The sequence below is a fragment of the Aedes albopictus genome, chromosome 3 (genome assembly GCF_035046485.1).
Source record: "Aedes albopictus strain Foshan chromosome 3, AalbF5, whole genome shotgun sequence".
In the NCBI taxonomy this organism is placed as follows: Eukaryota; Metazoa; Arthropoda; class Insecta; order Diptera; family Culicidae; genus Aedes; species Aedes albopictus.
Genome location: NC_085138.1, coordinates 5,390,825 through 5,405,067, shown reverse-complemented (window position 1 = coordinate 5,405,067; position 14,243 = coordinate 5,390,825). Strand labels below are relative to the sequence as shown.

At 37.3% G+C, this 14,243-nt stretch overlaps 1 protein-coding gene across 8 annotated transcripts in view; it reads left to right on the top strand.

The window, feature by feature from the left end:
- The window catches only part of LOC109414157 (1-phosphatidylinositol 4,5-bisphosphate phosphodiesterase epsilon-1), a 106,619-nt gene that overhangs the window by 44,951 nt on the left and 47,425 nt on the right, over positions 1-14,243 (top strand). For all 8 annotated transcript variants that reach the window (XM_062860426.1, XM_062860423.1, XM_062860424.1 and 5 more), the window contains exon 3: positions 10,078-10,997. In XM_062860426.1, the coding sequence (XP_062716410.1) occupies positions 10,347-10,997 (651 nt within the window). In that variant the 5' untranslated portion in view covers positions 10,078-10,346. The remainder of the gene's footprint in view (positions 1-10,077; positions 10,998-14,243) is intronic.

Sequence of the window (14,243 nt, the reverse complement as noted above, 5' to 3'; positions counted from 1 at the left end):
CACCAGGAGGTGCTCCGGGAGGTTTCCAAGAATTCGTTTGAGACTTCCATAAGAAGCTTCACCAGGATTCCCTGTACCTCAATTGATTTGAGGAATTTTCAAAGTTTCTTCTGGAATACCTTTAGGAAATCGCATGGGATTTTTCTATGCAAACTCTTGGAATCTAGCTTGGAATTTCACTTGAATTAGTAGTAGGTTTCTCAAGCCATTCCTTCTGTGATTCCACTTAGTTACCTCTCAGTTATTAAGATGAGAAGTTTTCGTTTGGATATCAGAGTCCCTGACTTCTGGAATTTCTTTAGGAGCTTCTTCTGTAATTAACCCAGCCAGGAACTGCTTAGCGAGGTTCTGAGGTTTTCTTCAGAAGTTCTCAGTTCATGTAAGAAATTTATTTCAAACTTCTGAAGAAATTCCTTCAGACAATCTTTCAGGAGTTACTTTTGACATTCCCCCAAAAATTTTTCCAGTGATTTCTCAAGATCAGGATAATGGGTCTGGCAATTTTCCAGGAAACCCTTCTGGGATTGGTTTAATAATATCTCCATAACTCCCTTCTGGGAGTTCTGAAGATTTTTTTCTGGGATTGCAGCAGCAGTTTTTGTTTTTCGCGGAATTTCTGTAGAAGTTCCTTCTGAAATTCTCCCTTGGATTTCTGCAAGAGCTTCTACTGAAATCCATGCAGAATCGTCTAAGCATTTTTTTTCTGGATTTCTTACTGGGCTTCCGCTAAGAGTTTCTTTTTGGCAGTTATCCCTACAGGAGTTACAACTTCCAATCTGTTAGTAGTATCTCTCCTTGAGTTTCTCAGCAAATCTTCCTGAAATTTCTTTTGGAAATCCTAAGGAAAACTGATTAAATCCACAGAAGACATTGGTGGAAGAACCCCCTGCAGAAGTTTCTGAAGTGGGGATTCCTTCAGGAACTCCTGGTGGGGATTTCTCCACGGATATGCCTTCTGTGGATTCCTCCAAACTCCTTTAGGGCCTCCTAGAGGAGTTTAGTCTGGGATATGGATGGAATTCCTGGAGTAATATACAGATAGAATTCCTGGAGTAATCGCCAAAAATAATTCACAAAGTAAAATCTGCTGGAATCTCTAGATGGAATTTCTGAAGGAAGAAGTTTGTGGAGGAATTCCTGCATCCCTTGAATCTCCAGATGGAATTTTTGGAGGAATTGCCAGAAGAAGTTTCTGGAGAAATTTCCAGAAGAAATTCCTACAGCAACTATTCCTTAAAGTTTTCACAGAAATATTTGTCGACGATGCTCCAGATGGAGTTTCCGAAAGAATCCACGGAAGAAGTTTCTACTATAATTGGCCCGGTAGCTCAGTTAGTAAAGCACTTGTCTAGCACACAAAGGTCATGAGTTTAATTCTCACCTGAAGTTTGTTTTATGAATTCATAAATTCACACATAAATTGTCCATTTGTACACACGTACGTTGATTTGATTAGCAATCATAATTTCCCATACGGATTGGTATACTGAAACTTTGTAGGTGCAAAAAGAACAAATTGTTATAGATTACCTTGTGGCGATATGCCAATTTGTTATACATCATAATTGGATTATCATCTTCCCCACATTTCTTACTACTTTGGTGTATGTACATTCCACTTTTTTTTGGCAATAATCAACCATACGATATTGCATATGACATTGAAGAAGAATGTGCTATTTTTAACCCCGGATCGACTCCAGATCTGAACTGCCAGAAACAGGCAATACCGAACTTTTAATCATGGTCGTTTCTTTTTTACCCCGTCCGACCATAATCCTTAATCACATGATGAGACAATTTGTTTAAAGTTAAATACCCCACAAATACGCACTTCGGAATTAAAGAGTCATCATCGGAACAAGTGACGGCCAGGCATCCGACGACGACAAATTGGCTCCCGAGTCTCCCGAGCAGAATATTGCCATTGTCAAGTACATTCATGCATATGGTGGCGTGACAATATATGACAAGAGGAAATTTATGTAGACAAGCATTGTTAGCCTTTGCACCGACCGCGGTTGAAGCGTATGTATGTGGTGTGCGCGCCGCGGAGAAGAAAGTTATGGAATATAAAAAGAGAGTTTGAAAAGCCGCCTACATCCTCTGGTAGGTACTTCCGGGACAGTCATCAACCCTTCTTTCATGCTTTGCGCACTGATTCGCTTTGTGTTTTAACGGAGATGAAGGCTTTTAAGTTCCCAATAAAATGTTATTTAATTTTTGCTGCTGATTCTTTCACTTGGTTTGAATGCATTTTGCTGTTATGAAGTAAGCGAGTAGATATTGTGGAAACATAAAAGCTCCATCGATCGAGTTTTAGATTGTGCCGATTAAAATATCAGAATTTAAGACTATTGATGCTCCTTTGGCAAAATTCGGTATATTGGAATTGTACTGGAATACCAGTGTGAATTTTACTGTACTGCAGAAATTCCAAGAGTATCTTCATGCCTGCCACACGATATACACATGCATTGGCAGAGGAAGCTCTCAGTTAACTGGAGAAGCTCTCATAGAACACTGAGATGAACAGCAGGCTTTGTCCCAGTTGGGACGTTACGCCTAGAAGATCTCGTATCGATAATACTTTGAATGTTCATTAAGATTATGCTTTCACTTCACATCAATTTTGCTTGCTGAACTTATATCAGTTGTCTAAAGAAATTTGGATGAGCAGATTTGGTGAGCTCGTTCCATTAAATTTTTTGATTCACCTTTTAACTATTTATTTGGAACAATGTTTTTTTTCTCTATGTTGAAATTAAGGGCGGCAGTACTCAATATTAATACTTAGAGAAATGCTAGCCAGCACCAACTATAATTATGGTAAAATTAACTATAATTATGGTAAAATTATGCGTATGGTAAAATTAGCAGTGCTTGTTACTTCAAAAAGCAACATTATCTGAGAGTATATGAAACCCCAATCATTTTTTCTCTCTCTTGTGCTACTCTTCAAAACTATAATTTGCCACGCTAACAAACGATACAAAGTTCATAAAAGCTAAAATGATTTGAAATGTGATCCGTCTGTACCTTAAAGAAACTTATCACGCCATATCAATCAAAATCTTAACAATGGCTAACAAGACGATAAACAGTTCCATAAAAATATCGTTATAATGCTCTGACAGCTCACACTAAATAGTTACCTGGGTGCCTTAAGCTCGACGCCAATTTATTTAATTCATTATCCATCTAAAATGTAATTATTTTACTAGAATGTCCTCGGCAATGGCGGCTTTCCTACCTTCATCAGCCACGGGGTTCGCCCACGTTCTTTTGTCCCGTTTACGTGAGCGATTAACTTCTTTTTTACAGAGCCACCGCACAACGCTGATGGGCCACATTTTAGGATCCTTACGGAGTTTTTTTTGTGCCTAATTCTAACGCGGATTTTGGCGTTCTTTTGGCGCTCTATCCACTGCCTGACTGGCTGCTTCCCGGACCTGTGTGGGCCGCTAACGGCGGATGCTGCGTGGCACTTAATTCGGCGGATTTTGGCAGAAATATAGCAATTTATATAATTTATTGTTAAATCATGCTGTCGTACATTGCTAACGATGGCTATGTATCCTCCTGATTACGAAGAGCGATAACTGTGCTAGGCTTACGGTAAAAATCAAACTTCAATGGAAGCTCTTGTGACTAACGACTATTTCATTGTAAATTCATCTATGTGATTTTTTTCATTTGGATGACATTTACACATCGTGTGAAGTCGAGAAAATCCAAAAATGTTCAAGGAGTTCGTAAGCCCAGGCAGTGAAAATGTAGCTTAATGCTGACAACGGATATTTCAAGTGACGAATTCGTAGTAGAACGATGAAAAAGGAATTTACCATCGTCAGCTGGAATTGGTGAGCTCGTTCCATGTTGGAAAAAAAATGCTGATATCAGCTATTGACGTATCAATCCTGTCCATTCACGCGTTTTGAATTTTTTACATTATATTTCGTTTTTTGTACATTTTTTAATAGTAAAAAAATTTAATATCCATTTAGTTTGAAATTTACAGTTTTTTTTATGATGACTTATAATTCAGAGGTTTTCAGCCGACACGCGGAGCACTTCATATCAATGAATTGTTGTGAAAGACCCATAATAGCGCCAAAGCATACGTCATGACATAGTTAATTTTATATATTTATCCTAATTTCATACTTCCATTTCTGACTTTTCAACATTTCTTATGACTTCCTGACTGAGAATTGTAATATATTCCTGATATTTATGGTAGATGACTCATACTATTTTTTTTATCTGTAATAACGAGATTTTTAGCCTTAGGCTAGTTCATCGCGGGACCCACGCTTTACTTCCCTTCCGAAGGAAGAACCCACATTTTGTGAGTTTGTCGGGAGTAGGATTCGATCCCAGGTCCTCGGCGTGATAGTCAAGTGTTCTAACCATCACACCAGGTCCGCTCCACACCTCATACTATCTTGGCGTGTATTAAGTTGATTGAATTCCAAAATTTGTAGCAAATTCCATAAAAAGGATATTATTATGCTTCGGCAGATATGTGATAAATTATTCCTGTGATGACCATTTTTAGTGTAGAATCATGCCTTGAGTTCGAAAACGTGAAGAGCTGAAATTTTTTTCGACTTTCCATATAAGGCTGTCGATTTTAAATCGATTTTTGGTCTATTTCTAAGCAAAGTTGCTCCCTTCATACATCTCTATTTCCATAACCAATGCTCTGATTGAGCTGAAGTTGTTACTGTAACTGGCTAACATCAAATGTTTCAAATGTACGTTGAGAAAGATTTTTTTATTAATATTTTCTTACTGAAAAAGAAAATACAAATCTTCAATATGCTTTGGAAATTTAGCTCAAACTTACTAAATTGATGCACAAATTATGTTCAGACCCGGGTAGAGGAAAAGAACTCAATAAGAGCATATTTTGATATTGAGATCAAAATGTGATATTGGTTTGTTTGATTGATATAAGAGATAAAAGATCTAAAAATAATATCTAAAATTTACTCCTGGTACATCATTATCAGATCATATTTAGATCTTGTAAGATCTAGCCAATAGCAGCAAGCTATTCGTTTGAACTTGAAATATCAAATTTTGATATTGTTCAGATGGCCCAGGAACATTTTTTGATATTATTTTCAGATCTTTTATCTCTTATATCAATCAAACATATATCACGTTTTGATCGTCAGTACTTCACCTCTACCCGGGGATGATCGAAACATATTGTATTCAGCTTTTTATATATGCAGAAAGATTGAAAATTCGTTGACTGCAACGCGAAATATTTGAATTTTAGTAAATTCCATATTTTTAAAAACGGAAAAGCCTGATTTTCGAAAAAAAAATCTGATTTCCTTGAAATTTTTTGAAACACGATCTTGATATCAGAACATAATTATTAATTTTCGTCGTTGATAGAAGTTCATGACTTTCGTTTTTGTAAACTAGTGTTATAGGAGGAATACCTGAAAAAACACCTGAAAACCCCTGGTAGAATACCCAACAGTTTTGAGATATTTTTTGCAAAAAAAAAGTCTTGGAGAAATCCCCTAATAAAGATCCTAAACAACTTTTTCAAAGAACTCCTGGAGAAATTCATAGAGAAATTCCTAGAGGTACGCTTGGAGGAAATCCTGGAGGAATTTCTTAGAAAATACGTAAAGGAATACCGGCGAAATTTCTGATGAAATCTCTGTGTGACTTTCTGCAGGAATCTCTGGAAAAATGTCTTCCAGACTTTCCGTAAGAACCCTCATAAGAATCTCTGTAAGAATCTGTAGAAAAGTGTCTGAAGGAATTCTTGGAGGATTTTCTCTGGCAGCCAAGCGGCACTTAAGTCGCTTAATTACTACAGTTGTAACTCAAAGCTAGAGTGGGAATGCATTCTGGCTTTGAAAAACTTATCCATACGCAATAAAGTCTATCTATATTGGATACCAGGACATACAGGTCTATAGGGAAACGAGATTGCTGATGAGCTAGCCAGGCATGGATATAATTGAAGGTTCATTGGCCCTGAACCCTTTTGCAGGATCTCAGACTGCTCTGCAAAAATGGAACTGAACAAATACATGATCAGTCAAATTACATCAAACTGGAATGCACGATCCAAAAGGCTCGTAACGATAAACCCCAAGAAAACCAAGAAAACCCAACAATTATTGAGTCTCACCAAAAGGGATCTCAACATCTACACCGGTCTAATAACTGGACACTGCGGTATCTCTACAAAAGATCGGAGCAGTCCGAACATCAAATTGTCGCTTCTGTGACGAGGAGAGAGAAACATCAGAACACATCCTCTGCTATTGCAGTGCACTCACCCAACGTAGGTTCAAAGTTCTCAGCAAGTCCTTCTCAGGGCCTACTGACATATGGATATAGTCCCCCAAGGACGTGGTTGGCTTTATATAGCATTGCTACTGCTAACAGCTAGCTACTGAGATAACTTGCGTACCTCACAGAAAAAGGGTATATCACAATAGTTCTAAAATCAGGACGCAGTGATCTTCACCCGACACATGAGATGTAAGTCTTTCTTAAGCAAGCTATGGAGCAATTTTTTGAAGAGAAATGTTTTGAAGAATTTATCTAAAGGAATGTGAAGAAAACTTGGTAATTTCTCTAATAATCTCTTGAAGAACTTTTAAAGCAATCCTTGGAGCCAATACTTTAGAAAGCTTCAGAGAAAATTTTGAAGGAGCTCTGTATGTCTGATTTTTAATGTATTTGTGAATCCTTTTCTAAAAAAAAATCCATGGAGTATTTTTGAGAAAGTTCATGACACGTTTTCTGGAAGAATTCTTTGAAAATTTTCTGGAGGACTCTCTAAGAAAAAAAAAAATCTGAACAAATTCGTAGAATTTTTGGAACAATCTATGCAAGGTTTTTAAAAAGAAATTCTGAATGTGATTTCTAAAGGAATCTAGGCAACATTTTCCGTGCAAGACTTTCATAAGAAGTTCTTGGAGAAATTTTTGGAGGATATTCTAAAGGAATCTCTAGAAAATGTTGTGAAAGAATTTCTGACTGAAATTCTTGAGTATTTCCTGGATTTTTTTAAAAAGTAAATCTACTAGAAGTTTTTTTTGTTTATATTAACGTGTATTTTAACTTAAATGCTAATTCTACAATTAAGTCTACTAGAAGTTTCCAAAGGAGTCCCTGAAAGAATTCATTTAAGAATCCCTGGGAGTTTTATACTCGTGAAAGATTTTTTTAATGAATCCTAGAATAAATTTAAACAAGGGTCCATGAAAGAATTATCGAAAAGTCAGTGAAAGTTTTTCAAAGTAATCCTTGGAGAAATTTGTAAAGAAATCTGGAGGAAAATCTGGAGATATTTCTGAAGAAATTATTAGTTGAATTATCTTGTAATAAAATCCATGGGAGATTTTTTGAAAGAATCACTCGAAAAAAATGTGGAGAAATCTCTAGGGCAGTTTCTACAGGAATCCCTGAAAAAAAAAACAATCCCGAACAAATCTAACATTTTTTAAAGAGTTCCTGGAGAAATTTCTAAAGAAATCTCAAGGAAATTTTCTGACAGAAATAGAGATTAAAAAAATTCCTGGAACATTATTTAAAGCAGACCCCGGAGAAAGTTTTGGAAAAAATCCTTGAAGATCGTTTGAGAGAATGCTTAAGGCGAAACTGGATCCATTTCCTCATATTTTGGTTTTTGATTTGTAATAAAATAACAAAGCAATATTTTCAAAATCGGTTTTCGTACACATGTAGAGAATGGGTCAAGGTATCTCCTGATTTTTTTCCTGGGGGAAAATGTTTTCCATTTTTGCAGAAAACATTTTTTTGTGAAATTTTGTTCAAAAATGGTTTCTGCAAAAATGGAAAACATTTTCCACCAGGAAAAAAAATCAGGAGATACCTTGATCCATACTCCACATATGTACGAAATCCGATTTTGGAAATATTGCTTCGTTATTTATAAAAATAAAACAAAAACCAAAAAAATGAGGGAATGCTTCCAGTTTTGCCTTAAAGGAATATCCGAAGGATTTTTCGGAAAAAATATCTAGAAAAGTCCCGGAAAAATAGGGTAAATTTGAGGGATTTTCTAAATAAATCACTGGGGGAATTTCTGCAGGAACTCATACACTACTCTGTGTGAAACTTTAGGAGGATTCACTCACTAGTGGAATTTCTAGAGAAATTGGAAGTTGTAGTGGGAATTTCTGGTGAAATCCTTAGAAGAATTTCCAAAGTAACTCCAGAACAAATTTTTGAAGGAACTTTTGAAGCATTTTTTTGAAAAACTCTGGAATAGTTTCTGAAGAGATCGCTGAAAGTTTGGTTAAAGAAATCTCTAGACAAATTTCTGAATAAATGTCTAAAGGAATTTCTGAATAAATGTCTAGACGAATTTTTGAATGAATCCCTGGAGAAATTTCTGTTCAAAATCGTGGATATTGGAAAAAATAAAGAATTCCAGAAGTAAATGATTTACTGAGATGCTTTGAAAGAATTCTTTGTGGAATTTGTAGAATAGGAGGAATTCCTAAACAAAGGAATTTATTTAAAAAAAATCCCTGTGGGAATTTTTGCCCGAATACTCGGACAAATTTCCTATTTTTTTTTAAAAAAGATTCTTTAGAAGAATTTTTGGAGATTTTTTTTGTAGATTTTCTGAAGGAATTTCCAACAGATTCTCTAATCGAATGCCTAGAGATAGTTCTGAATAAATATCCAGAGGAATTTATGAAGACCCTGGGCGAATTACTCAAACAATCTCTGAAATGATGTGTGAAAAATCAGGGAGTTGATGAAGCAACTCATGCCAGATTTCGTAAAAAAAATTGTGACACTTCTCGAAAAACACATGGAAGATATTCTGAAATAATCTGTAATATGATTATTTGATTGGGAAATTGAAAATTGTGGGTTCACTTACTTTTATGTAACACCACAAAATTGCAATAAAAGGCGACCGAGCAGATAGCGGTGCAAACCTACAATACTCCTACTAAAAGATCGTTCAACAAATACAGCACAACCAGTAACCACGCTTTGTCAAGTGATTTTTACAAATCTGTAAATTTCCGAAGGGACCCCTTGAGGAATTTCAGAAGGAATCCCTGGAGGAATTTCTTAAAAAAAACGTAATGGAAAATTTTTGAAGCCATTCGTAAAGGAATTCCAGGGTAAATCCTCGGAGACATTTTCAAATGAATCCCTGAATGACTTTCTGAACTTTTCGAATTTTTTGGAACATTTATGCAAATAACGTTACGCCGAAACAAATCTCATTTTATTCTTTTGTCACAGTGCTGGTTGACTCTTCAAGGAGGGGATGATAAATAATAAATGTATTTGGTGAAAAATAAACACCCAAACAATTAGGCAAAATCGTTAACCGCATCGGATTTGTTAAGAAATTTGCTGGACTACTCTAATTTTACCTTAAAATTTTAAAATTGTTGAATAATTTATTTGTGGCGCCCTCAAAATGTTGACATAAGAGAAAACCAAAATTTCTATTTATCTATTATTCTCAACTTATATATGCCAAAAACTCCGAGCCTTTTATCAAAAACTTAGTTTTCATTCAGTTTTTATATGTTTTGGTACATTGGTATACAATTTCAATAAAAATAAGATAAATTGCTTCGATTTTATGTAAAATTCGATTTTATAGACATTTTGAAAATTGAAATGTCCACTAAATCGAGGTATACCTATGCACTGGTCGAGCGTGGAAATTTATTTAAAAAAAAGCTGAATCAAACAAGTAAAATAAAAAAGCCGTATTTCAAACGTTTATATGGCACTTCTCGACTGAAAATGGATGTTAATGCGTTGGAACGGCCATCTCAGTTTTAACGTTTATACATTAAGATTTTGACAGTCGTTTCAATGCAATATTTAAAACTGTTATCAATCCAGAAAATTATGAATCAGCTGTTAACTCAGAACATTATGATTAAACTTACGACTCTCCAAAAAGACGAGAAGTTCAATTATGTCGACCAGTGCAATCAATCATTAAATTCATTTCAAAGTACATATTCCTGTGTGATTTAGTTTAATTTATTATACTCTTTCTTTCTTTCCTTCTTACAGAAACAACAACAGTAACGGCACCGTCATCTTCAACAAGCACTCCAATGTGAAGCGAATCAACGTCTTCTTCGTAGTTTCTCTTAACTTAGTAGTGGAAGAGTCAACCGCATAACAGGAAGATAATTTCTGTCATGAGCCAATGCGTCAATCATCTCTCATTTCACGGAAAATATACAATATTGTAAGGCTACTGTATGGCAAAGTAAAGGTAGAGAAGAACGGCACAGTAGAAGAATGTCACATTAAATCCACCACGTCGATTACATAACATGCGTGAAGCTTTCCCAAGTCTTCCATTTAATAGTAACGCGCCAGAGGAAACATTATCACCTTCACCATCGGCGGCGACCCTACCAGTTCCGTCATTTTCTTCAGTTAATCAAGAAGGACGGCAACACGAAGAGCACGAGGTGCCAGAACAGCAGCAGCAACAACAGCAGCATCCAGCAGCAATATCACTACTGTTTCCGACACCGACCACAGCTCTCAATCCGACACCATCACACAAACCGGAGCCAACGATAATCATCACAGAAAAGATTATAATTAATCGTGAGGGTGAAACCATTAAGGAAACATTGCTGGACAACGATCCCGAAAAGAATGCTCTATTTGATACTGACGGCTCGCAAAGCCACGTTGGCAATCTGCCACCAGCAGTCGTCTCAGCAGCACCAGCAGCAACAATTGGACCAGCAACGGCTAGCTCGACGGCATTAGCGGTGTCGGCGGCTGCAGCGGCTGCAGTGCCCAGCGGGACTGGAGGAAGCGGAACTGCAAGCACGAGTTCCTCGGCTGCGGCAGTGACTGTGTCGGCGACGCCATCGTTCGGAGAACTAGAGGAGCTACAGAACATCCTTCACTTCCCGGAAGAGGTGGCCCTGCGAATAACTGACGCAGAATACCAGTTGTTCTATCAGGTAATATTTTCAAGGAATAATAATTAATTTATTGCAACTTGTCTTTGGTTAACATTGTTGCTTGCAGATTATGATAATCACATAACTGCCATAAAGTAATCACTTGATGATTGCCAATGTCAGATTTTATCCGATTTTCTTGAAACCACTTTTAATCGATTATAAACTTGTGCAAGTTTATTACACCCAATTGACCAATGATGCATTACCCGGAACCGTTCCGAAGATATTCCGGATTTTATTGAGTTAGGCAGGTTGACAAAAGAAAAATGAATAGCGGCTCGAAGATGCTACTCCAGCATCGCCAGACCATCTACACTCACACAAGGAATCTATGAGATAGCTGCTTGAGATGAACAGGCATCTTCAGTGTGCGAGCATTGATGATCTTCTATTTTTGGGGCGAAAATGGCGCCTGATACGTCAGGTTGCAGATTAATGTGGGGATGGGAAGAGAAGTGATGATTGCAATCGCTGTTTGTGACAACAAACCGTGGAGTTCACAGCATCTGCACAAGTTCATACGGTTACCGAAGTGTATACACTATAGTTGGGAAATGTTTATTTTTGACAGAGGGGTACGCACTGGTGCGTGTATGCCAGGCCAGGGATAAGAAATGTACTGGAAAAACGGTTACCGGCTGTACATTTGACATTTTTCCACACGAACATCACCGGCCCAGCCAAACTCAAACTGTTCGAAAAAATAAATGTCATAACATTTTTTTCCAGCAGCCTTCTTCCTCGAAACGGTTTCCAAGCGCGAGAGCGCCGGTACTCGAGCACACGGACGACAAGAATTTCTGTCTCTCCCATTTTCGCATTTTTCTGCGTTTCAAACCGCTTCTAGACAAACTTCTTTATATGCATCCCAAAGCTAGGAGTGTGCACTAGCTATTTGTGCAAACAGATTCAAATTATTTACTAAAACAAGTGAGTTATTAGCAGTTGAACATATTTGAAATTTTTCGCAATCACCCGCCTCGGCATGACTGCTCATAAATATTTTTGTGGGAAAGCGAAAACTATCAAGCGCCAGCTTGACTGCCGACGGCGCGGTTGCTGATGGTATTGGTGCTGCCGTTGTTTTGTTTTTATTTTACTGTCGGGATCGATGAACGGAAAAGAGAAAAAAGTATTTCTACCATCCCTGTGCCAGGCGTAAAGTGACCGGTACCGATGCTTGGTTGCATAACTTGTAGGCGTTATACAAGGAACCGCCAAATTTCTCATGAGGAAAATGTGATTGCTCAGGCGCAAGAAAGCATGGAGAAGAATGATATGGGGAGGTTTTACGAGACTGTCAATGGCGTGCGGAGAAAAACAGCGTCATGTGCAACGACCGTGAAGGAAACTTGCTGACAGACAAAACAATGGTGGCTGCCAGGTGGAGTGAGCACTTCGAGGAATTGTTGAACGGTGGGAATGGAAGAGCGACAGAAGAATTCGAATCGACGACGACGGATAAGCCGTGGAACGTCCAACGCTAGACAAGGTCAAGACAGCCATTAGAGGGCTGAAGAACAATAAGGCTGCTGGGAAGAACGAACTCCCGGTCGAGCTTCTCAAGCACGGTAGTAGGCAGCTGCATCAGCTCTTACACCGTTATTATATTGAATATATGGGAAGAGAAAGAACTGCCTGCTAGTTGATTTATATTAAAAAGGGCATCGACTGGAGTGCGCGAATTACAGAAGAGTAACACTTCTTAATTCAGCGTACAAAATTTTGTCCGGAATTCTGTTTAAGGCGAAACTGGATCCATTTCCTCACTTTTTGGTTTTTCATTTTTGATAAATAACGAAGCAATATTCTCAAAATCGGTTTTCGTACACCTGTAGAGTATGGATCAACTAAACTAAATTTCACAAAAAAATGGTTTCTGCAAAAACGAAAAACATTTTCTACCAGAGAAAAATTCAGGAGATACTTTGATCCAAGCTCTACATGTGTACGAAAACCGATTTAGAAAATATTGCTTCGTTATTTAATAAAAAAACCAAAACCAAAAAAATGAGAAAATGCTTCCAGTTTCGCCTTAACAGGCTGAGGCCGATTGAGGAGTACTTCGTCGGTGAATATCAGGCGGATTTTCGTGAAGGCCGATCAATGACGGATCAGATGTTCACCCTGCGTCAGATTCTCGATAAATTTCGGGAGTACAACTTGCAATAATACCCATCATCTGTTTATTGATTTCAAGGCGGCGTACGATTCAGTGAAGAGAAACAAGTTAGGGGCTATCCATTATTACATAAGGCAAGTATGTGCATAAGATTTCTCAGACACAAGATATTTGTCATTTTGAGCCATTATGTGCAATGTTTACATTGAGATTTTCGAAACAAACTATTAAAATAAAGATTTTGCTTCATGATGATGTATTTGATCTAAATTAGTCGCATAAAACCTTAAGGATTTTGATTCGGGAAAAAGTTTTTTCAAACCAGAAAATAACCCGTTCATAACTTACCAGGAATGTTAACAAAGCATAAGAGGAGCGTGATTGAGATTAAAAAAATGTTTCGTCAGGAACTAGCCCCATAAGTGAAATCTGCTCATGCGGGGTAAAAGCAACCACCTCGAACGGGGTAAGACGGCCATCTCCCAGTTCATAGAAACATATAGCTGCAACCCAATTTACGAAAAATGTGTGTTAACCGTTATGTGGCCGGCAAACTTTTTGCTTTTTTCTACACCGTGTATTTTAAATGGGTGCTGGGTACCCGGGTACCCTGCCGGTCAAATAAGGGTTAAAAATATGCCATTTCACATAAATAAACTCATGTTTGCGTTGTTTGCGCTGGACGTAGCCAGAAATAACATTTTTGTGATAATAATGGGTGTTTGAGTATCCATATTTACAGTGCCACTATAAAAATAATAATTGGTAACCCTTGGACAGCTATGCTAACCAATTTTCCATGTGAAGTACTTAAGGGAGTCATACCTTATTTCAACGTATAGAATTCAAACAGTTTAATCACAATTATTAAAAAAAAAATCGTAATGGTCCTTCTTACCCCCCTGGTGGGCCGTCTTACCCCGTCGTTGAAAATTTAAGTGCTTTTTAGTCACATTTTCAAATGGCTCAAAGTTATAAAAGTTTCAACTGCATGAATCAAAATATAATTTTCTTGCATGCCTAACACTTTGAAAAAATGATATGCTGTGTTAAAACTATTGTAATTCATTGTCAGTTTTAAGTTAAGATTTTTTTGGCTTAGGGTGGCGGTCTTACCCCGT